The sequence below is a fragment of the Chroicocephalus ridibundus genome, chromosome 2 (assembly GCF_963924245.1).
Source record: "Chroicocephalus ridibundus chromosome 2, bChrRid1.1, whole genome shotgun sequence".
In the NCBI taxonomy this organism is placed as follows: Eukaryota; Metazoa; Chordata; class Aves; order Charadriiformes; family Laridae; genus Chroicocephalus; species Chroicocephalus ridibundus.
This window is the reverse complement of record NC_086285.1, coordinates 18,823,316-18,850,563: the sequence shown is the minus strand read 5'-3', so window position 1 is coordinate 18,850,563 and position 27,248 is coordinate 18,823,316. Positions and strand designations below refer to the sequence as shown.

The following is a 27,248-nucleotide window of genomic DNA, read 5'->3' as shown; positions in this document are numbered from 1 at the left end:
CAGTAGTACTAACAGTCCAAGGCAGCCACAGGAGCTACAGTTACTTGCTGTCCAAAATGTAGTTTTCCAATTTTGTATGTGACTGGGAGAGACTACTGGAAGACAGATGGCAAAAAGAAATCGTCACAATCTATACACCAGTCACAGAGGCAACAGTAGGCATTAGCATCTGGTACATGTACCTAAAACTCTCAGCCGCTGGGCATCCAGAGTTGTCTTGGATCACAAACCTCACTGATACTAAGAGAGGAGCATGATATTGATAGAGCTGCTTTGTAAAACAAGAGCCAGGTGATACTAAGATTTTTAGGAATCTTACTGTGTCATTCAGCAAAAGCTGGAATTAACTTGAGTGCTCTGTCTAACTGTGTCTGTGTTAATATGAGTATGTCCATTACTAGAATAAAAAGCCATGATATCCTCCAGTTTAAGGAGGTGTTCCTCCCAGTAAGTAAGCGTGCAGTAAAAGCTCATATGTGGCAAGGGAAAGAATTCAAGTAAATGAATGTACTTAACAGTAAGTATAAAATTTTAAGCGGTATAATTGCAAGCCAAGTTTTCAGTAAGATCCTAAAAACTCTAGTTCTCTTAACCCTATTGAGTGGCGAGTTTTCTTCCAAGTGGCTGCATCCACAGTGCTGTTTCATTCAGGCTAGATCTTCTTTCATCTTCTCTTTTGTATCAACTGTAACCCATATGGAAACATAGAATAGTCCAGTTTTCAGGCACTCCTGTAGCATTTGAGGAGCACATCCAGTAAGAGCTGTATGACTGGGCAACAAAAGGAAGCGCTGGACCTGTAAATCAAAGCTTTGGCTCAAGGATGATAGCTCAAGGAAAGCTGGGGATTCCCTGTAACTATGAAGTTTCCCATAACAAGCCTTATGTTCTGGATATAAATAACAAGAAACAACTCTTTTCAAGTAAACATAAACTGCTGGCCTTACTTATCAAGAAGCATACCAAATATCTTGTGTCTTTTCAGGAAGAACGAGAGGCACAGGCTAAAGCTGACAAGATTAAACTTGCGCTGGAGAAACTGAAGGAAGCCAAAGTTAAAAAGGTGAGCCTTAAAATAGTGAAATGCTACCATAAGAGCTACCAGATAAGTATCTATTATCATTCTTCCTAATAATAAAGTTCTTACTAAAATCGCTGGGGTTTTTCATATTTTGTCTGTAACTTGAGACACCAGAAATATTCTGTGAAGCTGTCTTGTCATCTGCCCGAATATAAGTCTCTGGGCAAATGCTACCTCTGAGAGACTTATTTTTTTAAAGAGGACTTGTAATGCTCTGCCTCTTTTTTTTTTTCCAATGTTGGGGCAAAGCCTGCTGTTTTGATATGTTGCTTTAGAGAAAGTGGAATGTACATAAAAATGTTGCTTACTTATGCTGTGCTAATTCCAGAAGTATTAAACTGTTCTTCTACAGTGGATGTGGATTTAGCTAATCCCAATTAAATTAATGAGGGTCTTCTTGCTAAACCTTTTCACAGCAGTGCAGTAATGTACAAGGATAACAGAAATTATTTTAGGTGAACAAATTAGGAAGTTTCCAGCTCGTGTCTGCACAGTGCTGTAGTGCGTCATGTAATTATGCCCACTCATCCTAATCTAGCGTTCCAGCTGAACTCAACGGAAGCTGCAAATGTTCAGTAACTCTGAAAAATGCATGTGAAGAAAAAACAGTCATGACTTTTCAGTCTTGCTCAAATAGGAGATGGGAAGTGCTGTAGATCAGAGCCCACAGAGCTACCCAGAAGAATTGAAGCTTCCAATAAATTCAGGGGTGTCCAGACTCGAGATGGTTCCCACAGAACACTTTACGTTCATGTACAAATTCTACTTCTGAGAGAATGTGTTGAGAGGATTTCTCCGGTGTTGTCTTTGTAAAGCTCTGTAACTAAAGTTATGACTACTCATTGATCACCTTCTTTTCCTTGCAATGTTAGCAATTCTCCTTTTGGAGGAAACATTTATTTTTAAGACTTTTTTTTTTTCCCACTTCCTTTTTTCCACCCTGAATATTTGGAACCATAGTGTAGAAGTAAGGCTTAATCTTCTTGTGTCTCTGTAATGAAATTACTGTGTCATTCATGAATTCTAAATTGACTGAATAATTGTCAAGAAAACTGGTCTTCTCTCTTTTACTGAAAGCGGAAGGCAGAAGGACGGGAGGGTAGTGAAAAGCGAGCTCACAGCCCTGGATTTCAGGAGAGCAGACTTTGGTTTCTTCAAAGGCCTGCTTTGAAGAGTCCCATGGGATAAGGCCCTGGAGAAAAGAGGGGCCCCAGAAAGCTGGTTAGTATTCAAGGATCACCTCGTCCAAGATCAAGAGAGTTCCATCCCAATGAATGAAGGGCCACAAAGGTGATTAAGGAACTGGAGCATCTCTCCTATGAGGAAAGGCTGAGACTGCGTAGCCTAGAGAAGAGAAGGTTCCGGGGGTATCTTGTCAATCTATAGAAATACCTGAGGGGAGGGTGTAAAGAGGACAGAGCCAGGCTCTTTTCAGTGGTGACCAGTGACAAGACCAGAGGCAATGGGCACAAACCGAAACACAGGAGATTCTATCTGAACATCAGGAAACACTTTTTTACTGTGAGGGTGGCTGAGCACTGGCACAGGTTGCCCAAGGACGTTGTGGAGTCTCCCTCCTTGGAGGGTACCCAAAAGCCATGTGGACAGGGTCCTGGAAAACGGGCTCTGGGTGACCCTGCTTGAGCAGGGGATTGGACCAGATGACCTCCAGAGGTGTGTTCCAGTCTCAACCATTCTGTGATTCTGTGAAGATGGAAGATGCATGCATGTTTTTGAGCAGTCAACTATAACCACACAAAAATACCCTTTTTTCCCCAGACACATTTTAAATTATGCACGTCCAATATTTCTTTTTCTCTATAAACTGCACTATAGCTAGTTGATTATTTTAAAGAGGAAGATACTTACAAGGGTTGGAATCAAACCAAGTTTACATTTTTTGTTACATTTTCTTTTACTTTTCAGAGGTAGTGTAGATTTTCTCTTGGGGATCATCACTCTCTGCGTCTATCTTTATCTATAGTACCAAAGCTTCTTATGCACACATTTTAAAATAAGGAGCTGTTTAAACAAGACTATATGGAGAGATCCTCCCAACTCACCAGTTTAGTTCCAATTTCCATCTACAGATCCTGTAGACAATTTTTATTCTGTTTTCAATACTAATGGACCATTTTAAGTACTTTCTTATAATGTATTTGCAGTTCTTTATCACATTTTATGTACTTCAGCATTTTCTTGCTTTGTTCCTCTCTGAAGAAAAGCGCACACTGTTTCTCTTTTAACAAATGCTTCATAGAAGGAAGAAATAGTAAGTGTCTTAGGTTAATTTGGTCAACATAAGTAACTCATCTGTTTGCTTATTGATGGGTGTTGGACTACTGCCCATCTTAGTACAGTCTGATTTCAGGTTAGTCTGTTGCTGACATGGCAAGATTCTTCCATTCTTTTTCTCATTTAAAACTAAACTTTCTGCATATCTAGCTTGCATTAAGGGACACGCTGTCCTATTGTACGTGGTTTCCTTATCAAGCATTTTCCTTAATTGCACATCTAGTAGATTTAGAGAAGAGATTAACTTCTGCATTTTCTCCGTAGCAATTTCACCTTTCCTGAAGTCGTGCACAGGACAAGGTTCAATTTCCTTTTTTGAGAAAAGGTCTTTATTTTGGTGGTAATATAATGTGAAAGCTTCCAAGCTGTTTTATTCCCTCAGCTCACTGTGGGACAGGGTGCCTTTGAATCAGTAATAACCTTCAGCCTTAATCTTTCTTATCTGTGTTAGCAGATTCAGACTAGCCTTTTACTTGCTTCTGAAATTAACTGACTCTTCTGTGACTCTGTACTCAGCTTGTTGTCAAGGTGCACATGTACGATAACAGCACAAAGTCGCTCATGGTGGATGAGCGTCAGGTGACACGGGATGTTTTAGACAATCTCTTTGAGAAAACCCATTGCGACTGCAACGTCGATTGGTGTCTGTATGAAATGTACCCAGAGCTGCAAATTGGTAAGTGATGAAGTGACAGAGCATATAGCAAATATAGTGCATCCTATGCTATTGATAATCTTGAAAAGATAATTAATAACATTTCTCCTGCCCATGGTGTTGGAACATTGCAGTCTCTAAGGTGAGGGATGCTGCAGGAATGTACTTGGGCCGTTCTTGCTGTAGAAGCGAGTCTTCTGTTTGTGCTGTGAGCTGCAGAAGGCTCCTTGCCCACCACCATTTCCATTATTTTAGTTTACACAAAATGAAGGGGCCATGTGAATTTCACTGTGTTTGTCAAGGCAGTGACAGACCCAAACACACCAGTACTCCACTCTACTCTTTGAAGAGAGGATGCAGTGCTGAAGTGCTGTCAGCAGGCTGTTACGTACTGGAAAAAAAAAGCTGGAAAAAGCCTGACTGCTCATGAGCAAGGAGATACTCATCTGATTGTAAGAATGGCAGAGACATTAACTGCCAATCTGTTCTTTCTACTCCATTAAGATGATACATGAAGCAATGTTGCTGCATTCTTTTGTACCTGCTTATTGGAAATATCATTAAACCCTAGAAATGTCACAAATATCACTTTGAATAATGTTAGACTCTTTTCTTGTCTTGGAAAGTTGCTCCTTCTGGTCTAGCGTCTGTCACTTGGACAAACATTTCTGAGTGTTAGGATGACAGCATATAAACAGATTGTTTTCCGAATCTCCATAATCATTGAAAAGAATGTACCTGTGTTTCTTCGTAATTGGATAGACATTTTGAATTCCCTATCACACAATTAAAACTGAAAGCATCAGGGAGATCATATGCTACAAACATTGGGGTTAATGGTTAGACTTTTTTTTTTGGTAAGTAAAAATTACTTGTCTTACCTTAGTCCCAGCTAATGCTAGATGCTTTGGGTTAGGGTTAGGGTATAGTAAGGAATTACTCTCATAATGAATAAAACCTATTTTAAAAGCCAGGACAGAAGAAGAGTAGGAAAGGAAATAAATCAGTATTTGGTTCAAGAGAAAAGGAAAAGTCTATGAACTCCTGATGCAGAGGTCTATCACCAGGTCCAAATTAGCTGGGAATGGAGCCTTTTTGTTTGCAAAAGGGAATTTTGATATGGATGGAATGGTACATATTCTTTCTTCTGCTTCCAGTGCACAGCAACATGCAGTTTGTTTTGATTTTGAACAAAATTATGTGAACTATTCTTTGTTCTTGGCAGTTCTAGATAGCTCTATTACTATCTACATGCTTAGAAGAGGCTTTCCTCTGTACTTGCCCTTTCTGCCTGCTTTCCATGTTAGTATTCAAGAGAATAAAATTACTTTTACTTGAAGAAGAAAATCTGAGCAGCAAATACTTCAGGCTGAACTGAAAGTCCAAGCTAGTTTTATATCAGAAATTCCTTGACAGACTACCTTATATATAGTGTTATTTTGAAAGACGATCATTGCAAATAAAAACTACAGTTTTAGATTAATTGCATGTTAAATATCACAAATCTCAGTAGTGAGACGGTGATATAACACTGGGCTGTACATACCAGCATGTGTTTTGCAATGAAGAGTGTTTCCTTTATAATAGGCATCCAGTTTTGAATTTTTTTTGTAACAATAATTATAAAAAAGACCCTCCTGAGGATGGTAAGATCATACCTTTTATACAAGAAAAGCCTGGTACTGGAAATCAACAAACAAAAGTATATGTGGCAAAAATTATTGTTAAATAACTAATGTTATGACCTGAGAATCATTTTACGGCTATCCTGGACTATAAGATACTGTTTACCCTTCAAATAGTTACTTGGGGTTTATATAGTGCTTTATATTGCCAGTGCATTGCCGAACTATCAGTTGCTAAATGAAAAGTGTTATATTTCTTGTGTTGTTAAAAGTTATTGTGTACATATGAACTGGCCTTGAAGCTAATCTCACTTTGTAAATTTAGTTAATTCACATTAATTCATTTTGTGAATTTAATTAATTCACAAGTGAACCCTTGTCAAAAGGAACAAGAAGTGTTAAAGAAAGACTACAACATGCGTGCTCTGTTATCTCCTCTTATACTAGGCCAATCTAGGTCCTTGAAAGATGTCATCACCACAGACCACTGAAATGGGAGTACAAATGTTCCCAGGGCATTGCCAAAATCATACAGGAAATTGGAGCTGGGTGAATTCCCTGCCCCAATACTGAATTTGTAGAAAAATGCAGTTTGGGCCCTTCCAAAATTACCTGTTAAATTAAGCTCAATTCCTTTTCCTTCCAAAGGGGGTTTATGTGACTGTTCAGCTACTTTACACAAGTGAAACCGCAGAAGAAGAGATAGGAGTTACCTAACCTCAGCATACCCTGTGGCTTTCCTGGGTGGAGGGTCTGGGTTCAGATCAGCTCAGGAAGGGGGAGAACTGACACTACATCTCCCACATCTCTGGTGGAGTATTTAACTACAGAGGTGCTGGGCGAAACAGTACATCTTCACATCAGTCTCTGTCTTCTTATTTCCTCTCTTTTGCTATTTCTGTTTTTAAATACAGTTGCTTGAAACAAAACATTTTATTTTCAGTGTATATAATTCTTCCTGCTGACAAAAAGCAATTTTGCATTTGTTCCAATAAGTAAAAAGACAAGGAAATAAGTTTTTACTCTTTTTTTTTTTTTTTTTCAATTCAGTAGCCAAAGCAAATATATAACCCCCTCAGTCATACTGCAAACCTTAAAAAAAACAAAAGCAAACAAAAGCAGAAAGCCATTGAGAGACATGGGTGTAACTGTCTGCTCCTAGTGGGTCACTGTTTCCATCCTTTGCAGTCTTTGGTCAGCAGCACAGAGGTGCAGGAGGAATCCAGGAGCATGCGAGAGCTACATAAGGTATCTTCTGTAGCTGATTTGCCTTTCCACATGACACTGTCTGCATGTGGTTTTGCTCCCTTATGTGCAGTGGAAAAGAGTGCTGGGCTGTCCAGCTCTGAGTGAACATAAGATAATAATTACATTCTTACACAGGAATTTCTGCAGCCTCAGGAGGGGGGAGAGAGTTTGAATGTCTTACATTACCTGTTCTGTCTCTCCAGAAAGATTTTTTGAAGACCATGAAAACGTTGTTGAAGTGTTGTCAGACTGGACTCGAGACACTGAGAATAAGATTCTGTTTTTGGAAAAAAGTGAAAAATACGCTTTATTTAAAAATCCGCAGGTAAGCTAATATGGTATTTGGATAAGAGTCTAAAATTATGTCATTTAGTCTGTATGCTGTCTATTGCATTAGTAATTTGCTCTCGGCTCTGTCAGTTTGGAATCAGAGAAAGCAAGACTTGTACTTTCAACAAAAAAACCCAGAATATTGAATGCAAGGATTTGAAAATTAGTGCTTTCTGTTTTTCTCTGATACTATTTTAAAGTCCCGTCTGCAGTGGTAAAAAATGAAGCATGTAATTCTCCACTGGTGCAAGCTGTTGCTTAGGCACAGCTCTCAGAACTGGGGTGAGATGGCACACCTGTGAAAACCTGGCCTTTGTCATTACTACAGTTTCTCCACAATTTTTACTGATGAAAATCAATATTTCCTTGAAGATCCAGTTTTTGACAGTTGCACGTGAAACTTCTTTAAGAATATGTTGAGTACTACAGAGAGTTTATCTGGATTTCATTTAGACTGGGGAGAAGGATTGGGTGAACAGTAGCTTCTGCACACTGACTTTGTAAAAAGAGGGTCTGCGTACTGAATTGTGTGAAATTATTTAGGATAGGTGTATGCACAATTGATTTATTTCCTGTGATATGTGGTCAAACCCATATTTACACCCTAGCACACACAGTTGATGGATTCTGGGGCACTGCATCTTTTCCCCTTCTCAGTGGTCTGTTAGCTCACTGAGCATCTGGTTTGTTCCTGAGGGCAGCAAGAGAAAAATGAGCAATTCAGCATTGCTGAACAAAGGAGTCAAATATATAATTTGGCAGCCAGTCTCACCAAGCTGCTCGTTAGGAAGTTGGTTTTTTTAGGATGAGCCAGTGTTTCAAATAAAACCTGCAGAGAGGAAGTTTCCTTCATTGACATAACAAGTATCCACAGCCAGGGAAAGAAAACTTATCCTGCAGTGTACATGGATTGATGTTGATTTTTAACATGAAACAGCAAAGGCAAGTTTGGAAGTAAAACATACATGACGGCTCAAGATGTCATACTTTAATACACATAAACATACCTAGCAGCAGAGGTTCGATTGTACATTTGATTCCTACACTAGTAGTGTTACTTGGGCAAGTGGCTTAGGGCAAGTCTGAGAACCTCCTGCAGGATGTAAATTTTTGATGAAGATTCTGGGCATTTTGATTGCAATGAACTTTAGAAATAAACATGACCTAAACCAAAACCAGAATAAGGGTGTAGCTCTGTCCTCCCATCTCAGGACATGCTGAGCTTGATCTGGACATGTCTGCAGTCCTTCAGCCCCTCTGTGATAAGCTCTAAAATGAACAGCCTAAGGAAACTGGATCAGTTGTGGTTATCACACTATTGAAATATTTTGCCAGTAATTAACCATCTGTCAGGCTTAGTAAATTCAAACATTGTGAGACAGACGGAATACTACAGTCATATCGGCTGTTTGTCTTTTTGGCAGAAAATAATCAGCATTGTATAGACAGAGCTTACATTAAAGAATGAAACATGGTAAAATACATTATCCGGAGTGAGACCCTGAAAAGGTAAACCAAGTGGAAATGCTGAGTTGGTGGAAGGCAGGGTGTGTGATTTCCTAACTAACTACTTACGGAAGTTATGGTGTAACCAATGAGAAACTGAAATCCAATGCTCTGATACTGTATTCTCAGTATATTCAGGCGCTGCCTCCTAGCTTAGTCAAGGTTGCCTCGTAAACTCATTTTGTGAGTACAGAAATTGCAAAATGCTCTTTTTGACATAGCCAGTGGTGGTAATGCAGCAGTTGGATTCTTTGTTGGGTCTTATTTAGTGCTTATTCTGTCAGAGGTTCTGTGGAGATTCCACAGTTTTGTAACTTGCAGATTTTTCTGTTAAAAAAAAAAAAAAAAAGCAAATTCCAAAGGTAGCTGGATGCCTACAATTTGTTCTTAGACAAATTAGTGGTGCAAATTTTTCATTACAGAGGTTTGATGCAATTACATGCTTTAAAAAAAATCTTATAGAGATGTCCAGATGCATTGCTAAAACAAGCAGACCTCTGGATAAGGTCTGTGACCTGTGCCAATATTCATTGTTTCTTTCTGTGAACTAGCTATATACCTGGTATGGATTAAACAACAAGTAATTAAACATGTTTAATTTTCTAAGGAGGAACTGAGGTTTTGAAATGCAGGATTTATCCTCTATGTCTGTGCTAGCAACATGCTGCTCAGCTAATGCCAGTGGCTTTTTTTGAAGATTGTCATTCTTGTCATGCAGTACTCTGATATTTTTATGCAGCTTTTTTCTGAAAAGAATTTTTGAAAGTGTTTTTAATACATTTTAGAAAAAACATCTGCAGAATCCTCAGGTGTCCCCCTCTTCATGAAGACAGGCACACATTTGCCCTTTCTGTGATATAATTTACCCTGCAGGGAACTCACAGTAAAAGACCTTTCCACGAATGGCATCAGTGACTCATCTACAGAGGTGGAGCATCACAAGTCTATGACTAAAGAATGAAACAAAAATACGTATTGGTACGTGTGCAAATAAAGAAAACCTTTATAACATAGGAAAGGTGATGCTTTGTCATGTGGTTGAGTGATGCTGTGCTTGACTCTTGAAAGGAAAGGTTGTCAGGTCTCAACACCTCTTTTCAAAAAGCTTGAAGAATAATTGTCAGCTAAGAGGTGAAAGAAAAATGTAGGAAATGCTTTGCTTCATTTAAACAGTGTTATTTTAAGGGGCAGCTGAATCTAAAGTGCTGACTGTAAATGCTGGTCACACTCATAGAACACTGTATTTGATTTTTTGCTGACATGGATTTTGATTTCCTCTGTTTTTCTTTTGTTAGTACAAGCAGACAGGATAAATTCAAACAGTGCAGGTGATGCCACATGCATATGGGTTTTTTGGTTTTGTTTAATATTATTTTTGGACAGTATTTATGAAATTAATGAAAATCTGTACAGTGAATACTTTATGCTTCTTCTCCCTCATAAGTAAGACAAAAGCAAGAGCTGTACTCTCCAATGGAGAACACATACACTGAATTGACATTTTATTTCTTCTGAAAAGCAAGAGTACTAAACAGTATGAGAAGGAGGTGGAGTAGGAATTTGTAATGCCTTTCATAATAGGACAGCTATAGTGAGTTTCACAGTTGAATATTTATTTTGAAGTCAGTGACATTGGGCTAGTATCCACCAGGAGATACTTTTGTTTTTCACTGCTTTGGCCACCTTTATGAATCAAGGTTTTTCTTTTGTCTCCACTGTTACCCAGTGAAGGAAACAAAGAAGGCTGGTAGGGAGCCTGATTATTGAGTGTGCTGGCAAACGCACAAAGGAATAGAAGTGAGAAAAGGGAAGTGTTTTTCACCATACTCCCACTGTTTAGTAATCTTAATTTCTCTATTAGTGTATTTCAGACCATGGTATAGTTTCAAGTTGAAGATGCTACTTTGATAAATGTATTTCTTTTTCTGACTTGGGACTGTAACACAGAAAGAGTCTTTACACATTTGAACCATTTTTCAGATGACTTTTAATCAGCCTATTGAGTGCTTTGCTGTTAGCTGCATACTAGCTTATGTACATCTTTCATTTGTTTCATGTTCCCCCATCTTTGATGCCGAACACCATCATCCGCAAGACATGAAAAGTCAGCTGTAGTGATTTCTTCAAACATTATAAAATCAAGTAAAGAAAGTTGAAAATCAGGTTTTTGGGCTTCAGATGAGCTTTGCCTTTAGCTTCATTTATTTACGTTTGTGATCTTCAGAGCAATTATAGGTGTCTTCTGATATTTTTAATGTGGGATACATCATGATACGGGTTGCAGGTGTGACTGTGTTCTGTTTCATTTTTTCTGCACAAACCATGCTGCATTCAGTACGCAGTTGCAATGCGCTGAAATGGGCTGTGAGCTGGCCAGAACTGCACTCGTTCTGGGGGCAGTTTGGATGAGCGTAAACAGGCAGCTCGTTGCACAAAGAAGATAGTCTGGAGCAGCTGTCTTGTTTGCTGCACACTGTCTGATCTGTGCTGTTGCGGACCTCGCAGATCTTCTGGAATAACAGTTTCAGTAGCTTGAAAGCAAAAATACAACCTAAGCGAAGGGGAAGCAGAGGGAGGATGCTGCCTTGAACACCTATTTTTTGCTGTGTACTGACAAGTAGTTGCTGCTTTCCAGCTTGGATGGGGCTGTACATATGAAAAACATGAAAGGTATGAAAGAGGTGCTGTTTCGTTTAGAAAATTCTTTTTCACGAATATAGAGACATAGAACACCAATCAGAGAGTTTGTCAGCGCAGTAGTTAAGGCTACTCTTTCTACCATGATCCAGTTTTGGTTTGCTTACATGCCACCGGAGATGTTCTTTGAAACTCTTGAAAACACTTTCTGTCTTCCGCTGTTTGAGGGTTATAGAGTGGAGAGAGACAGCCTGAATTTTTTTACCTGCCTTTCCACACAAAAGGAGATGACTGTATCCCCAAGTGGAAAGGTTGTATGCATAGATTAATGGTACTTTACAGTACAAAGCACAAAGTTATCTTAAGCTGGCCATGAAATCTTGACAGGATTTTCTTTTGTGCATATGGAATTTCCTGCTAATGTAAAGCCATAGATGGGTCATCAGCTAGTTTTGTCGCTGTCCTGCATAAGCACAGGGAGAAATGCTGGCATAATGTCTCTTAAGGATGGCATACCTGGCTAGCAGTACATGTCAAAACTGCCACTGTAGCTCTGCATTTACCTGAGTCAGGTAGAATAGCACTGGGGAGCAACTGGGTTTATGTCAGTTTCAGCTGGTCTGGGGTGTGTAGGCACAGGGAATAATTCAGCAAAAATGCTCAACTGCTCATCTCTGCAGCGCATGACTCAAACAGTGCAAAGAAAGCAAACCCAGCAACAAAGTGTGTCAGCATACTTTTTGTTTGTTAAAATACCCTTTATGTTTGCTTTCTTATGTTATCAGCCCAAGAGGAGGAATCCATCCCGTTAAGTAAGCTCAGCTCTCTCTCAAGAGAAAGACATTGTCTTTTGGACATAAAAAATAGTTAATTCTCAAATCTGTAGACATATGCAGAGAGCTGCCCTGTAGTTCCATCGTGTCCCATTAATGACCTGACATCCCAAACCAAACATGCATTTCCCAGTGGTGTCCTCAGACAGGCGAGAGCTTGCTTTTTATCATGACCTTTGACTACTGGACTTGGAATGACCTCTTGTGGATGCATGTGGTTTGCCTCCTATTATGAATGCTTCTGATCAAAAATAGGAGACCACACAGTGATAAAACAAGTACAGTGTACAGTCTGCTCCCCAGGTTTTTAGCCACTGACAAATAACGAGTACCATGTACTTCCAGATTTCAGAGCAGAGACATAAAGGAGGTAATCAGTAATAAATGAAATGTGCATTGACAGGTGAAAGACGACAGTGTACATCTGCATAACGTTGGTTTAGGTGACAGAGCCCTGTTTCCCTAATGAAAAAGCTGCATTGTTAGAGATCCAGCATGGATATCATTATAAACTTTCTCTCCCTACCATTGATTATGTCAGCACAGGGTGGTCTGTGTTTGTGCTAAATAAATGCCAGATGCCTGAATGTGAATCAGTTGTAATCAGAGGAGCTTTGTTTTCTTATCAGGGCGCTGAAGGCTGACTGAGCCAGATGAATGCTCTCCACACCGTTAGTAAAGCTGATGAGCCAAGCCTTGTTGAGACAGTGATACGGTGTACTTACATTGATAAATTTTCATTCTGTATTTTAGGCGTTGTAGTATGTCTTTATAATGATCTTTAGAAGAAGGCGGCTTACAGCTTGCATGTCCCTCTACTTTCCAAATCCATCCCAAAGCCTGGCAGCTCAGCTGAGCCTAACAGTGGCCTCTGAGGTTTCTCTTCATACCTCCATGAATGCAAAAGGGGGTGTGCCAACATTAAGCCAGCAGTGCTGTGTTAGTGCTCCCTGTCAAGAAGAGCTGTTGGTCATGTGCAGAGGACTTGGCTGCAGCTGCTCACAACAGTATCTTTTTTTTTTCCAGTGGGATGAGTGCAGCGTTGTCACTCAGTCAGACCTGTGGTTTTGGACTGCATAGGCAGGCGTCTCTGTATGGGTTGTACTGAGAACACACTTCTAAGCGGGTTTTGTTTTGAGCTGGTTTGGGTTTTTTCCGCTGTGAATGCTGTCTTCAGATGTAGTCACGAAGCTGTGGTCCTTAGTGTTTGCTTACCTTCGTCGGTGGACTAAAAATGTGGCCAGGCAGTCTGGGGCCAGCTATGTACTGCTGCGTATTCCAGAGAACGTTGCTGTGGTTCCTAGCATAACTGTCTATTGTATTGAATGTTCAAGTTTCTTCTGTTATGTTCATACCACAGATGTGGCATCAGCATAGCCCAGATTGCAGGTGGCTGTGTTTTTGATGTCCCCTGTCTGATTTAATGTGATCTTTTAAGAAAACAGTTTTTAAAGAACTGTTTTTGAGATCATCCACGCCCCTTCCCCTTCCTCTCCTGGTGCCCCTCCAAAAACCGTCTGCTATGAGGCTTGTGTTCTGGCAAACAGCTGTTCACAGCACTGCTTGAAAAAGAAGATGTGGTTGTGTGAAGACCAGGGTTTCACTTCAGATAAACCTCCTTGCTGTAAACATGGTACGCTGGTAGGGCAGATTTATTGTTTGTTTCTTTCTTATACTGTAGCAACAGCATGTTCCTTCATTTACACGGTTCTCATTTGTCTTTTGGTAACGTTTGCATTTGTGTGGCACTTCAGTTGTTGTGGAGTTCTGGGCATGTAAATATGTTGCCACATTCTCATAGTCTTGAGACATGAGAAAATGGAGAGAGATGAAAAGTCAGATAAACTAGTTTTCTTCTTCTCTGTTTCCTAGACAATGGTGTTTGGTTTATGCCCTTTGTTTGCAAACTTAGCTTTTTGACTAATTCCAGGGAAATCGGTAAGACTGTCCTATGCATCAGGTATTTTCCAAACCTGAGCTCCTCTTCTACATGTACTTTTGTTTAGAAAATGAGAAAACATGAGAACTTTGAGTATTATCATTCTGGCCTCAAGCCCGTGGATTCAAACACCGCTTGATGCATGGCATAGCTCCTTCATCTACCTGCTTCCTTCACATCCAGCTGCCTTACTGTCTGCAGGCAGCCAGGCTCTGCTGCCTGGCCATGCTTGCTGTTGAGCAGTGCCACTGCACATGCTCCACACACAAGTCCTAGCATGCTCCAGACCTACCTTCCCACTACCTGAATTTGCACAAATGTTCAAGTGCTGTCCTTTTGTCCACCTGTACAATGCAGATGGATGCAAAATCTGTTTTGCTGTTTAACAGTGGGTGAATTTATTTTTACTGGTAACTGCGTGCATGGGGCGCAGTGCTTCCTTGTTTGCAGGGGCAGACAGGCACTGGGTCCTCTGGGGGCAGCTGCAGCTTCACAGCCCTCTGTAACAGAAACGGGGTCATTTCAAAGTGTAGGTTTTTATTTCATTAGGCTGGAGCATGTGTGCCAAGATATCATGGTGATTATTTCTTCCAGTTTCTTCTAGATTTTTGAATACCTTCTTCATTGCATAAAAATATTTTGCAGAGCATGAACGGGGGCTTGAAAGTGGTAACTTTGGATAAAAGCTTTGGCATATAGGCACTTTTATTAAAAATTAAGAGCCGAGTTAAATCCAGAGTGCCAGATATGAAGCATGCAAATTAACAAATTGAGTTGTTAGGAAAAATGCTTCCTAGCCTTTTGATACTACATTGTCTTCATCATATATCTGCATGCAATAAAATCTTATGGTCTTTACTGCCTGTAATAATGCAGGAAGCGGTGAAAATTGGAATGATAAAATCAAACCCTCTGATCCAGAAGAACAGGCAAAAACATAAGCCAGTGTTTTTAAAATTTTTGGAGGCTGTATATACATAGGCAAAAGTAATTTTGTATTACTTTTGAATTATATTCAAAATAAAGAGTTAAGACTTGTGATCAGGCAGCTGTGATTGAAGTTTTCTGTAAGAAGAGTCCATAAGCATCTGCTTCTTGCATCTGCTGGCTTGGGTTCTCAGTATTGAAAGGCTGAGTAACTGTTGAATGGGTTTGTAGTGATCTAGTTACTTGTATTGCTGTCTTTATAATGAACATCAATTTCTTTTGTGTCTTAATCAGAATTTCTACCTGGTAAACAAAGGGAAGAATGAAAGCAAAGAAATGAATGATAAAAACAAAGAGGCTTTACTGGAGGTAAGCCAGCTTTCTAGGTTGGTAATGCAAATGTCACCAAAACTCTGCCACCATCTGCATCTGCTCTGCAATGACAGCATTTAGGTCTTTGTGGGCAAATGTGTAACAGGAAATTCTGTGATGGTTGGTCTCTTCGTGTCTAACATTTAATATGTGGATTTTCCTCTGCATCTGCTGCTCACCATTTAAAAAGCATCGTATGCCCTATCAGAGAAATTAAACGATGGAGAATTATTTTGTTGTTATAGACCCCAATGCCATGGAATGTTTTTACTTAGTGTTTCTATGAAAAGTAATGCCATGATAACAATAAAAAACAGTGTTATACAAATATGAATAAACGAAACATCTGTGCCACATCCTTAGGCCAGCCCTTGTGACTTTATATTGTTAGTAAGGTTGATCAGTAGCAAACAATTATCTTCTGGGTTAGAAGCAGATATACTTCTCACTACCTCAAATTATTAGCTGTACTACAACAGAAAAAGTACCTTTGCACTTTTCTAGAAAGTCTGTTTAGCCTCGTGCCTTTTCTGATGAAGTTTTACTTCAGTTGTATGTTTGAGAGAGAAAAATCCAGAGCTATATGAAGATTATCACAGTTCTCCTGGCACGCATTTTGACCTTAGTAAAAGTTCACAAAGGAAATGTTGTTCTCAGGTGACTGAGCATTCCCATTTCAAAATTAGTGCATCTCATGAAGGCACCAGATGTCAAACAGCAGAAGTCCTGGTAAATTCTGAACGAAAACATTAAGTGATAAGTGAGTTTGCACTAAAAATTACCCAACAGTGGGTCCTTCAAGCAAACAATGAAGTATATTTGTTTTAAATGCTAGCCTGTATTTCAAAGTGAAAGCAGAGATTGAGGGGGAATTTTTCTTTAGCTGTTTTCAGATCTCTAAGCAGTCTGTAAAGATTCTCTCTACAGAACGTATAGATACAGCAATAGAGAAAAACCAACAGCAGCAATATCAACTACTCTATTGCCTTCATTGAGCACATCTATGTCTAGTTAAAACATTTTCTAGGTTTTTGCTTGACCCTTTAGAGAATGGAGGTTTTGCGAGCCTTCGTTTCCAGTGTGAGCACCCAATTTGCACAGCTGATTTAGCACATCAGCTTGGAAAAATTTCCTTTGCCTGTCTAAGGTGTTCTTCTCCCTGGTAACTGCATTCCCCATGTTCATATGTTCACTGTGACAGGAAATGTCTTTATTTTTCAAGGGAGCATTTTTCTGCTATTTATTAATAGGGTTGTGCTTAAATCAATTTATTTTCTGTATTATTATTCTTGTTGCACAGGAAAGCTTCTGCGGGACGTCTGTCATTGTGCCAGAGCTTGAAGGGGCCCTTTATTTAAAAGAAGATGGAAAAAAGTCCTGGAAGAGGCGTTATTTTCTTCTACGAGCTTCTGGAATTTATTATGTACCCAAAGGAAAAACCAAGGTCAGGAAGCCAAATAATCCTTTTAGCAGTAAAACAATTCATGGAGGTGGAAGTGAAGAACTCCCAAGGTGACATTTTCAGAGCACTGTCTGGTTGGTGCATCTGAGAGGGTTGGGGTTTTTTTGGTTTAACTTTGACTACACCACTTGTGCAAATATTGGAATGTAGTCACTGAATCCTGTCACGTTTCTCTCCTTTTGATTTCTATGGATAGATAAATGCCTTAATGAAATGGCACTCCTCTGGAAGTCGGTAGGGGAAAGAAAAACAGCACAGCGCCCTTCAGCTGGTGTTACGTTGCCAAAATGCTTCACTGTTACATGGGTTCCCTGTGGAAGAATATTTTAAAAGTTCTCAAGTAAACTAATTTCTTATCACAAAAAAGGTGGAACTTTACTTTGTTTGATATTGACTTTCTGCAACAGTAACCAGCATGCAGAAATGTTATATATTTTTTCCTACAGTGATCTTTACCTAGAGAATGCATTGTTTCTTTTAAGGCTTTTAAAGACTGCCCCTTGTGTAGAAAGAAGTAAGATACGAGCATCCACCTGACCAAATAAAATGCACTGACATTTAGTGTTGCAAAATTTTTAAAGAGTCTGAATTGCCAGCACTGGAGAAGCAAAGGGGTCCTGGACATGTTGCACTTAAGGGTGGCTGGCTTCTCATTTCCACAGTGATGAGGTAGAATGGTGGCTCCTGGGACTGGTGGTTTTTTTATTTTTTTTTTTTTTTTGTATTCTGAAAACCAATTCTGTTATCACTTACAGCTCTGCTAATGCTTCATATTTGAAAATTCTGGTGCTGCTGGTGGAACTTTTACTGTTATAGTTAGTGCTGTGCAACTTAACCGTTCTGCTATTCCCTGAATAAATTACAAAGGAAAACAATAATTGATAGCTTGTAAAGCAATGCTGTGCTGCTGCTCCAGTGACCTGTGTTTATAAACAAATTTCAGTGAAACAGAGACCTAGATTACCTTGCTGCTTTTGCAGCAATTTATTTTGATTTTACCTGACCCTGATATAGTGGCTTTCAGTCCTCAAATCATGTTGCACACACACAACATCCTATCAATTAGGAACTAGAATGCTATTTGGAAGGCACTTAAGGTGGAGAGTATAAAAATAGTCAAATGAAAAGCCCATCTTGGACACTTGCTTGTAGCCTGCCTCCAACGATGACCAGTAGCACAGTGCCAAAGCAGGGCAAGCATATACTCATAGTTACCCAGCCTTTTTTTCATCACCCAGTGATACCTGTTTCAGTGACTTAGTGCAAACAAGGGGAGTGCTTTCTTTTTTTCAGGTGATAGACTGCAAACATAGGCTCAGGATAGAACCTTGCAGTCACCTTGTAACAGCTGGTTTAGTTTTAACACTTTCTTGCCTGTTAAAATTTCTTGCCTGTTGCCATTTTAAGGAACTGTGTGAGTGCTTCAAACTCACTATGTTACCAACTCAGCCACTCACAGGGGAATGAGGGCCTTGAATTTAGTTATTTAGGAGGTAGTCACAGCTCTTTAAAATGGTACCACAGTCAAACTGTTTGCTCTGTAACAGCCTTCACAAAAGGATGCGTATGTGCATGCCTCTGCCATTCTAGAGAAAGTCAAGTCTCCTAGCTCAAATCTCTTTTAATGGTGATTTAAGTTAGTTACTGGACTCTGTATTGGAACAGCTGAAGCTCAGGTACACATCTTTTGTGGAGACAGTAATCTCTGGTAAATGAGCAGGGTGCAGTGAGGGTGCCAAGCACTGTGGCAGAATTCAGTAGAGCTCTTTAGTCAAAGCCCTTAAATTATGAGAACTCATCCCATGTCAGGGTGGTACGAAGAGTGCACATGCATCTTGCTGCAGCCATTCAGTTGTGGGTAGAGTGATCTTTCATTGAGGTACAGAAACAAACAGTTGGCGGACAATAGTATCTTCAGCTGCTGCAGCTGTTTTGAAATTCATCATGTTTTCACTTGTTACAAAAAAAGCAAAGAAGTCTGGCATACCTTTGGGGCTTCATGTTAGCTGTAAAATACATTGCAAACATGTGAAAATACAGGGACATGTTCAGGTAGTTTTGCACACATGCCCACCAACCACACATGCCAACACCAAAGGTGTTTTTTGTTGTTTGGGGTTTTTTTGTTAAAAAAACAGTCAGCGCTGCTGTCTTAATTTCTTTATTCATAATTTCTTCATAAATTCTTCATAATTTAAAAACATGCTGGGTCACAAAAGAACAGAATCATAATTGCAGATACAATTTTAAAATTTGTTTGTTGATTGTGTTGCTTTGTCATGTTAACGTAAAAAAAAAAATAAATGTTCCTTACTTAGAAGACAATAACAACTGCATTCATATTGGTCTTAATTGCCATTACCTGGTTTGTAAAGGAAAGGAACAACTCATTATACTGCATGGATTTGAGCACATTTAGGAACTTACCATGTGGGAAAATCCTGAGTCCACACAGTCAATGGCAAAATCCTTGACATAAGCTTCAGGGGAGACAAGGGAGAGAGAGAAGCCCTGTCTGCACACAGTATAGAGTGTTTCTTCTCCCCACAAATCTTACTTGCAAACTCAATTTGTAAATAACCCAATTCAAGGGCGTATTGTAATGAAAATACCAGTAAGAATGAGAACAACATAGAACAACCATCATATGCAGAAATATAACCCCATTCTTAGGGGTAGAGAGGGTTTGTAGGTTTTTATTTTCTTTTTTCTTCTTTTCACAATTTCCTCATTTCTCAGTTTAGCCAACAGTGACCATGTGACATGGCCGTTTTTGCGTTTCCACTCAAAGGATTGCAAAAGTTATGCTTTGCAGAATTCTGCACTGAGGAGTGTGCCAGCAACAGAAACCTTGTTACTTTAGCAACATATTGTGAACAAGCAAATAATACGATAAACAAAAAAGGAATGATGCCAGAAAATGTGAGAAAACTCAAAGCAAAACAGATGAAATGTGTGCTTATTTCCTGATGAGAGTTTATTTGTTATATATGCCAAAGAAAAACAAGCTCGCAAAGCAATTTAGAACCCCTAACCTTCTTTCTCCACTCAGAATTGTAAGGGTGTGTTTGCAAGGCCTATATCTATTTTACTGAAGTTATTTCTTACTGTGGTGTTCTTTGTGATCTTATTAGCCATAAGCCAAAATCTCCACACAAAGCAATAAAGCACAGCAAAACCAGAATGGCAAAATATTGCACTGTGATATATATTATTCCTAATATGTACTGACCCTCTTCCAATTGTTAGTTTAAGAATGCAAGCACTTAAAATTCATCTTTCTTCAGTCAACTCCATGACAGTTAAAAAAAAAAAGAAAAAACACAGGCATTCATGCACTTGAAAAAGTCCTATTAATGAGTTTCACATCAAAATTCAGTGTGTTCTAACAATGATATGCTTGGTTTTCGTTTGCAGACATCACGGGATCTGGCATGCTTCCTTCAGTTTGAGAATATGAACGTTTATTACGGTTCTCAACACAAAGTGAAATATAAGGCACCTACAGATCACTGCTTTGTCTTAAAGGTACTGTATGGGAAAAATAAGTTCTGCAAATATCATACACAGTTTCTTTAATTATGTAAAATGTATATTATGTTTGTTAAGTTTGAAGCTCCAGGGACCCTGATGAGATAGAATACCACCTGCAAAATCATGTCTGTTTTCTTCTTTGCTTCATTGTTGATCAGCAACATACCTTTAGGACCTTAATTTTAAGGACTGGTAGTCCTATGATATATGTCTACACTGCATCTATAAAGTTGTCTTCAAAACACGACTGAATATGCTTCCAGTCACTGACTGTTCAGGTGACTGGACACATCTGGACAAATGGCACATGAGGTAGATACGTGACGAGAAGACTGACAGTCCCTAATGTTGATGTTATGAGCCCTATGGACTATGTACTAAAAAGTATGTCTACTTTATATTTGCAGTGTAGTCATACCTGTTGAGTGGTTTGTTGAACTGAAATGCAAAATCTTGCAGGAATAGACATCTGAGACGGCACATTTTATTGCACAACTATTTGTGGCAGGAGTGCAAAAGATACTGTTCACCCACTCAGGAAAGTCGGTGCTTGCTGTTGAAGTAAGTATCTCATTGCTGCCTCTCCAGGTAGTAGCACTGCAAATAGGCTGGGAATTCTGCATTCCTCTCAGGAAAGGAAAAGAAGCCCAAGCCTTTCACATAGTTCAGATAACAGAAATGAAGCTTTGAGGTTGCAGTAATTAGGTCTTGCTTGTTATCTGTCATTAATACAGATTTTAGAATACAGTGGGATTAGTGTGTAAAATACAGAAGATACTCTTGTTGCTGCTTCTCTATTTAAGGCCTGGAGCGCAAACAAGATATTAGAAAACACAGTATCTTGCCATCTCCGAAAAAAGTACGGGAAACATTCACATCAGAGGTCACTTATAATACCACATTTCTGTCTGTAGCTGCACACTTACCAGCACTTTTTTTATTCAGTTTCAAATGTCTGCTAGCCTAATTTACACATGGGCAAGCAGAAGTGGTTTATAGACCCAGACTTATTTTCTGAAGCAGATGTATCTAATTAACACAGATGAGCAGTTTTAATACTATAGTTCTCCACAAAATGCTCTGCAAAAATCACTTTATCCATTTTGTAAAACAGGGGTGAGCCTTCTGAAGTTAACAGGTAAGCATTATTTCTGAAAAATACAACTTCTAATAAAAAAAAAAGGAAAAGGGGAGCTGATTTGAAAAATAAGGGGAAATTGATTTTCTAAGCAGATGACTGGTCAAAGGATTATCTGACTAATTTAATTACAGTTATTCACATTCTGTTCAGATGAAAATAAAAGCATGATTTTTGAAGTGTGTGTAGCAATGTGTTTAACTGTTCACAATCATTAGGAAAACTCTGGATTTATTGCCATCTTTTGTGAAAAGAGGTATACTGTAAATAAGAACTTACACCAAAAAAAAGTCACAACTCGACTGAAATACTTGCTTTATTGGATATTGGATGTGTGATGACATGTATGTACTCTGTCTATATATATATAGCACTAAACACTCAACGTGAAATGTGAAGATCAAAAGCTCACTAGGGTAGTAGGTTTATAAATGTATGAAACCTGCTTTGCTCTGATGCTCCTAAAATGTGTTTGCAGTATACTAGAGTAAACATCATATTGATAAAATCATTATATCTGAGCAATGCTACTTAATGATGAATAGATTATGTTACAATGGTAGTTCTTCATTTTAATTCCCACAAATCAGCATTTTGTAGATTCCTGGCCAGCTCAGTTTCAGACTTGGCTTCTTTTAATAGCTGTCTCCTGCTGTGGCATGAGTTGGGCGGGAAGTATGGGCAAGTATTGATATGTTCAAATCTTCTGTTGTTTCAAAAGTGGAAGCCTCCCACTTAGGGTGGCTTTCTGAGGCTGATGCAATGGAGAGTTTCATATGTATTACAATTTCTGTACATTAATTTGAATTTGCTCTCTATATATATATACACACACATCTTTTTGAAGGCATGCAGCTGAAATGAGTTCTGCTGTATGCTTCTCTTACCTTTGGAGGTCGGAGGATGTAATACATCTTGAGATCTGTGGGCTGAGGGAAAGAACAAAGTTAAATGTTGGTCTCTGATTGGATGCTTGGTGACACGAAAGTGTGTGGACAGGAACACAGAGCCATTTATTACACTTAGTCACATTTTGTTCCATATGTTTTCATATGGAAGTCTCCCAGAAGGAAAATCTCTCTCTTGCTGGGAGACGTTTGTCCTGAGATGTCAAAGGAAAACAAACTGTCATCCTTGAGGTATTTCTCATCCTGCCATAGTTTGAGAATAAAGTCCTTAAGATAAAATGACAGTACTTTTACAGATAGGTGCAGTGAGATTTAACAGGTAAACATTTATGTTTATTAAGGAATTTGGATGCCCGGCTTAGTCCAAGCTAGATGGAAATTTCTGCACAGCCAAGGCTGCATTGCTGTGTCTTGGCTCTTCCATTCCCCTGTGTGTGCCTCGGGACAGTGAGCGCTGCAGAGGTTCTCTTCCAGTTACTTATGTTGGCTGCAGAAGATTATCTGTCTTTAAAGCAAATGGGGGAAAGTAATCGGAAGAGTAGCAGGCATAGCCCATCTTAGCGGTTCACTGGGGATGGCTGTGAATCAAAGGAGATTTTTGCATTTTAGAAAATAGGTTAGTCTGCAGCCCTTATTGGCTCCAGCAAGCTCTAACGCCACTTGGAAAGTTTTTGAATAGTAGCATACCACTACATTTTTTTAAAATAATTTTTGTCTTCTGAGGACCCCCTTAGGAGCTGCTGGCTGTGTCAAAACAGTGAGCAGTCGTCAGCTAAGTTACTTGCTCTGCTGTCTTTCAAACTTAACAAAAGAAACTGCCCAGCTCAGAGGCAAGAGACCAGTTTGTACTTCATAGTGCAGGAGAAATGCAAGGACGTGGCAGCTTCAGCAGTATCTTGCTTCTGTGCTAGGTGGAAAATCCTGCTGAATTAAGAACCAGACATAATTTCACAGCTTTGAGCATTGAGTTGAAAAAATACCATATTTATTTCTGAGTGGTTAAGCTAATTGGTATCCTTACTTCAAGAACAGGGGAAATGCCCTTTGCTCGTTCAAATGTCAGCAAATGGCCAGTGAGGTGGGCTGATTTGGAGTTGAATATGGCTTCGTGCTTGAAGAAAGCATCCCTTCTTTTCTCCATTTGAATGACGAGCCTTCTAAAGAAATAACTAGACTAAATCCAGTAACATTTGTACCTGCCTTCAAAGGTCCTGTCTCATATTAGCAGGGAGAAAAGATAGAACGTTTCTTTTTGCCTGCCCCAAACCTCAGTCGTCTTTGTGGTGTGTCTTTATGGAGGGAAGAGCCCTCGAGAGATATAAAAATGAGCAGAACATTCCTGCCATTTCTGTGTCTGTGTACCAGGCATCACCAAGAACTTATGGGAAAGAGGAACCCTATAACTTAATGTTAATCACAACCTTGGTGACTTGGTTTTAGCTAGAATAATGAGGTTTCTCAGGTTGTCTGACACTGCCCTGAACTATATGGGCTTTTGCCCCTAAGTCTCCATGACGTTTCTTTGGATGTTGTTTCGCCTGGATCTCGGTCCAGGTGGATCCAGGACCTGGATGCAGTCTTTTTTTCATATTTCTTCTCCTAGACTACAGTCAAGTGAGGGGCTCGCAGAGACAGTGAGCCTTTGATCTTAGTGCCTGTCCTGGCTAACATGCATCCAGTCACCAGGAGCCGGCAGCTCCCTCTGTCCTGTTTCTTTTTTGATCTAGCCATTTAATTTCAACTTGAGCGGTCATACCTGGGTTACTTCTCTGATGCTGGCTTGGGTACTGATGTTAGTGTAGCAACAAGAAGATCATGCACATCATGGGCAGGTTGCTGTGGTACTTAGCCAGAAGCTGGGGTAGGTTTTGCAGCCTGTGATGTTGGAGCTGCACCTAGACTAGCTATTTTAAACTAGCTCAAATATAAATGTGCTTGTTCCTCTTACAGCTAGAGAAGTGTGATGTGTTGTGAGTGATCCTTGCCTATCATTTCTTCCCATTATATCAGCACCCCATTGTATATACTGTGGCTCAGAACAAAAATGGTGTGGTTTTTGCTTATTTGTTAACCATTGAGACACTGAGGAGCTAATGGGGAAAAGGATGGTGTGCTAGAAATAATTCAAAGGCACATCACAGTGTCTACCAGCAAAAGAAAGTGCACTTTGCTGAGCTTATTCAGGAGTTTCTTTCAGGATGATTCGGAGACAACTGCAGTAACTGAACAAAGCGGTTGCTTCCTCATATCAGCTCCTCTCAGGCAGCAGAAAGCCCAGCTGGGACAAACCGAAAAGAGCACAGCTGGCCGGTTGGTGTCAGAGAGCAGAGTCACCTTTCGCTGTCCCTGTGCAGCAAACCAGAACCGATGTGGCTGAGTCCTGAGGACGAGAGTGCAGCCTGGCACAGAGGCTCCAGTGGAGTTGGCTTTCAGGGATCCTTGGGCTTTGGGGCAACTATAAAGCTTGAAGAACTGTTTTATTTCACAGTAGCTACTTGTTCTGTGCTGAGCTATAACCTTCTTAAATTGAATTGTTCTGTATCACTGTTAAACAAGCTTTACTCCCTCAAAGGAAGTCCCGCACCTAAAAAAAAAAAAAACAAAACAAAAAAAAAACAAAAAAAAAAAAAACAAAACAAAAAAAAAACCAAAACAACAGCCTCTGAATAAAATAAATACTTTTGCAGCATCTGCTCCTATAAACACGCAGATTCTTCCTGTTTTCTACTCAGCCTAAATGTAAAGCTTACAAAAATTTAAAGATCTCACCCTTCACTTTGACATCAGATAAAGTGAGTCTTTTCTTAATAGAGACCTCCGTATGCAGAAAAGAGGAAGGGAAAGGGCAGCCAAGAGTGAGAGAAGACCCTCACTCAAACCTCCGTCTGTCAAGGTCAGATCTGTCGCTCTGTTCCAGGCAGAGGAGGCAGGAGAGGGTAGCAGCGTGGCTCTCCTCGCCACCGTGTGGAGAGTGCTGGCCACTCCTGGGAGAGGAACGTCGGTGGAGCAAAAATCTCTCTCCTTCACAGAAAAAATAAATTCACACACTGCACACAGCAAGTGCGCAAGGTGGAGTGCTTTGGTTCTTCACAGTCACTTTTGCATTTAAAAATGCAAATTTTTATGCATAGATTCCCTGTAGAGCTTCTTTTTCACCATCGACTACGTTACATGGGAAATGCTGTGGAAACGGATGAGACCTTTTGTATGATTTATTTCATATTCCGAAGCTGAAAGCTCTCAAAACCAAGAGATTTCTCCATGAAGGAAGGGATCTGTTCATCGTGCTAGTGACAGCATCCATTGCACTGAGCAGAAATTGTGAACGTAATGTTTATTTTGTGCATTAAGAGTGTCTGTGTGTGTGCACGCGTGCACACACTAGCCTAGGAGCTGGTTTTGTCACACCATGTTGAAAAATCTTTCAAAGCAGACAAATAGCTGGGTAATCTATATGCAAATTTGCTGGTTTAGTCAGTCTGATGTGCCTGTGACAAAGAGTGGATTTAATTATAGTTTATTGGTGCTGGTTGTGCTTGAGTAATCTGGAGGTAATGGTGCATAATGCTGAATTAATCTAGGATGAAAAAAATTGGTTTCCTGGGGATAAACTGAGACAAAGGCAAATCATCCTCTATTTCCACAGCTGGGTACATTTTTCTGTGCAGTCGAAACAGCTAAGTTTTCCTTGTGTTGTTTGGAAACTATGATTTTTTTTAAAAAAAATTTCTAATGATCCAAAGAATTCTGGAAGTAAATTTTCAAGAAGAATAGCTTCTGTTTGCAACAGTGGTGTCATTCTAGCAGGTAATTTGGTATTTAGTTGCTCTGCACCTGATTCCTTCCTCCCTCACACCCAGTGTGCTCTGTTGCAGACTGAGTCGTGTACATAATACATTCAGCAAAATGACAGTTAAGAAGGTAGAAGGTGAGAATTAGCAGTGTTTGAGATAGAAAATGGTAGGAAGAAGATGTAGAGCAAATTGCTAGTGCAGACAACGAGGAGAGAAAACAGGAGATTTTCTATTTCTTTATGTAAAAGATTTGAGAATTGTTGTGTTAGCATGAATGCTTCAGATAAATATTTCAGAGTAAAATTCATTGCTAGGTAAACTGGAAAAGAAAAAGCAGAAATGCTTTTTATTACAGAACACTTTCAGACATGCGGGTTTACAGTCATAGTACATGCATGTAGTATTGCAAGATTAGCGCATAAACAATGGGGAGAATATGGTGAGAAATGGAATATAATAGCTTTGGAAAATGTTATTTGTTGTATAAAGCAGTCCTCTGGTTACAATGGCTATTACATACATTTTTAAAGACCTAAAAATTTTGCCTCAGTGATTAGAGAAACGTAGGTCAAAAGAATAATTTCCTTATCGGAGGACAGTTACTGTTTTATCTGTACAGTTCACATACGTCTTCTTCAAAAGATCAGTTAAGCCTGGTCATCTTAATGCAAGAAGTGCATAGTATCAGAATTTGACCGTGTTTAATAGTAGACAGCCAATTTGAACCACTTCAGTGTGATTTTTGGGAGGTGCCAAGTGTTGATTCTACTTGCAGTCATAGGAGCCAGAAGAGTCTTAGCTTTTCTGAGACGCTATCCCAACACAGCACAAGGTCATCAGAAGAAGATAAGGTATCCAAAAACATTGACTGTTTTGTGAAAATTTGGCCTAAAGCCAAAGCTTTTGATCCAAAGTTAGTCAGTCTTTATGCTTCTGGCTATTGTTTCTGCCTCAGAAACTGAGC

At 39.5% G+C, this 27,248-nt stretch overlaps 1 protein-coding gene across 3 annotated transcripts in view; it reads left to right on the top strand.

Annotated features, from left to right (window-relative positions):
* Positions 1–27,248, top strand: part of APBB1IP (amyloid beta precursor protein binding family B member 1 interacting protein) — a 66,999-nt gene that overhangs the window by 23,593 nt on the left and 16,158 nt on the right. For all 3 annotated transcript variants that reach the window (XM_063324622.1, XM_063324621.1, XM_063324620.1), the window contains exons 5-10: positions 986–1,063; positions 3,893–4,052; positions 7,108–7,229; positions 15,371–15,445; positions 16,749–16,892; positions 20,328–20,438. In XM_063324622.1, the coding sequence (XP_063180692.1) occupies positions 986–1,063; positions 3,893–4,052; positions 7,108–7,229; positions 15,371–15,445; positions 16,749–16,892; positions 20,328–20,438 (690 nt within the window). The remainder of the gene's footprint in view (positions 1–985; positions 1,064–3,892; positions 4,053–7,107; positions 7,230–15,370; positions 15,446–16,748; positions 16,893–20,327; positions 20,439–27,248) is intronic.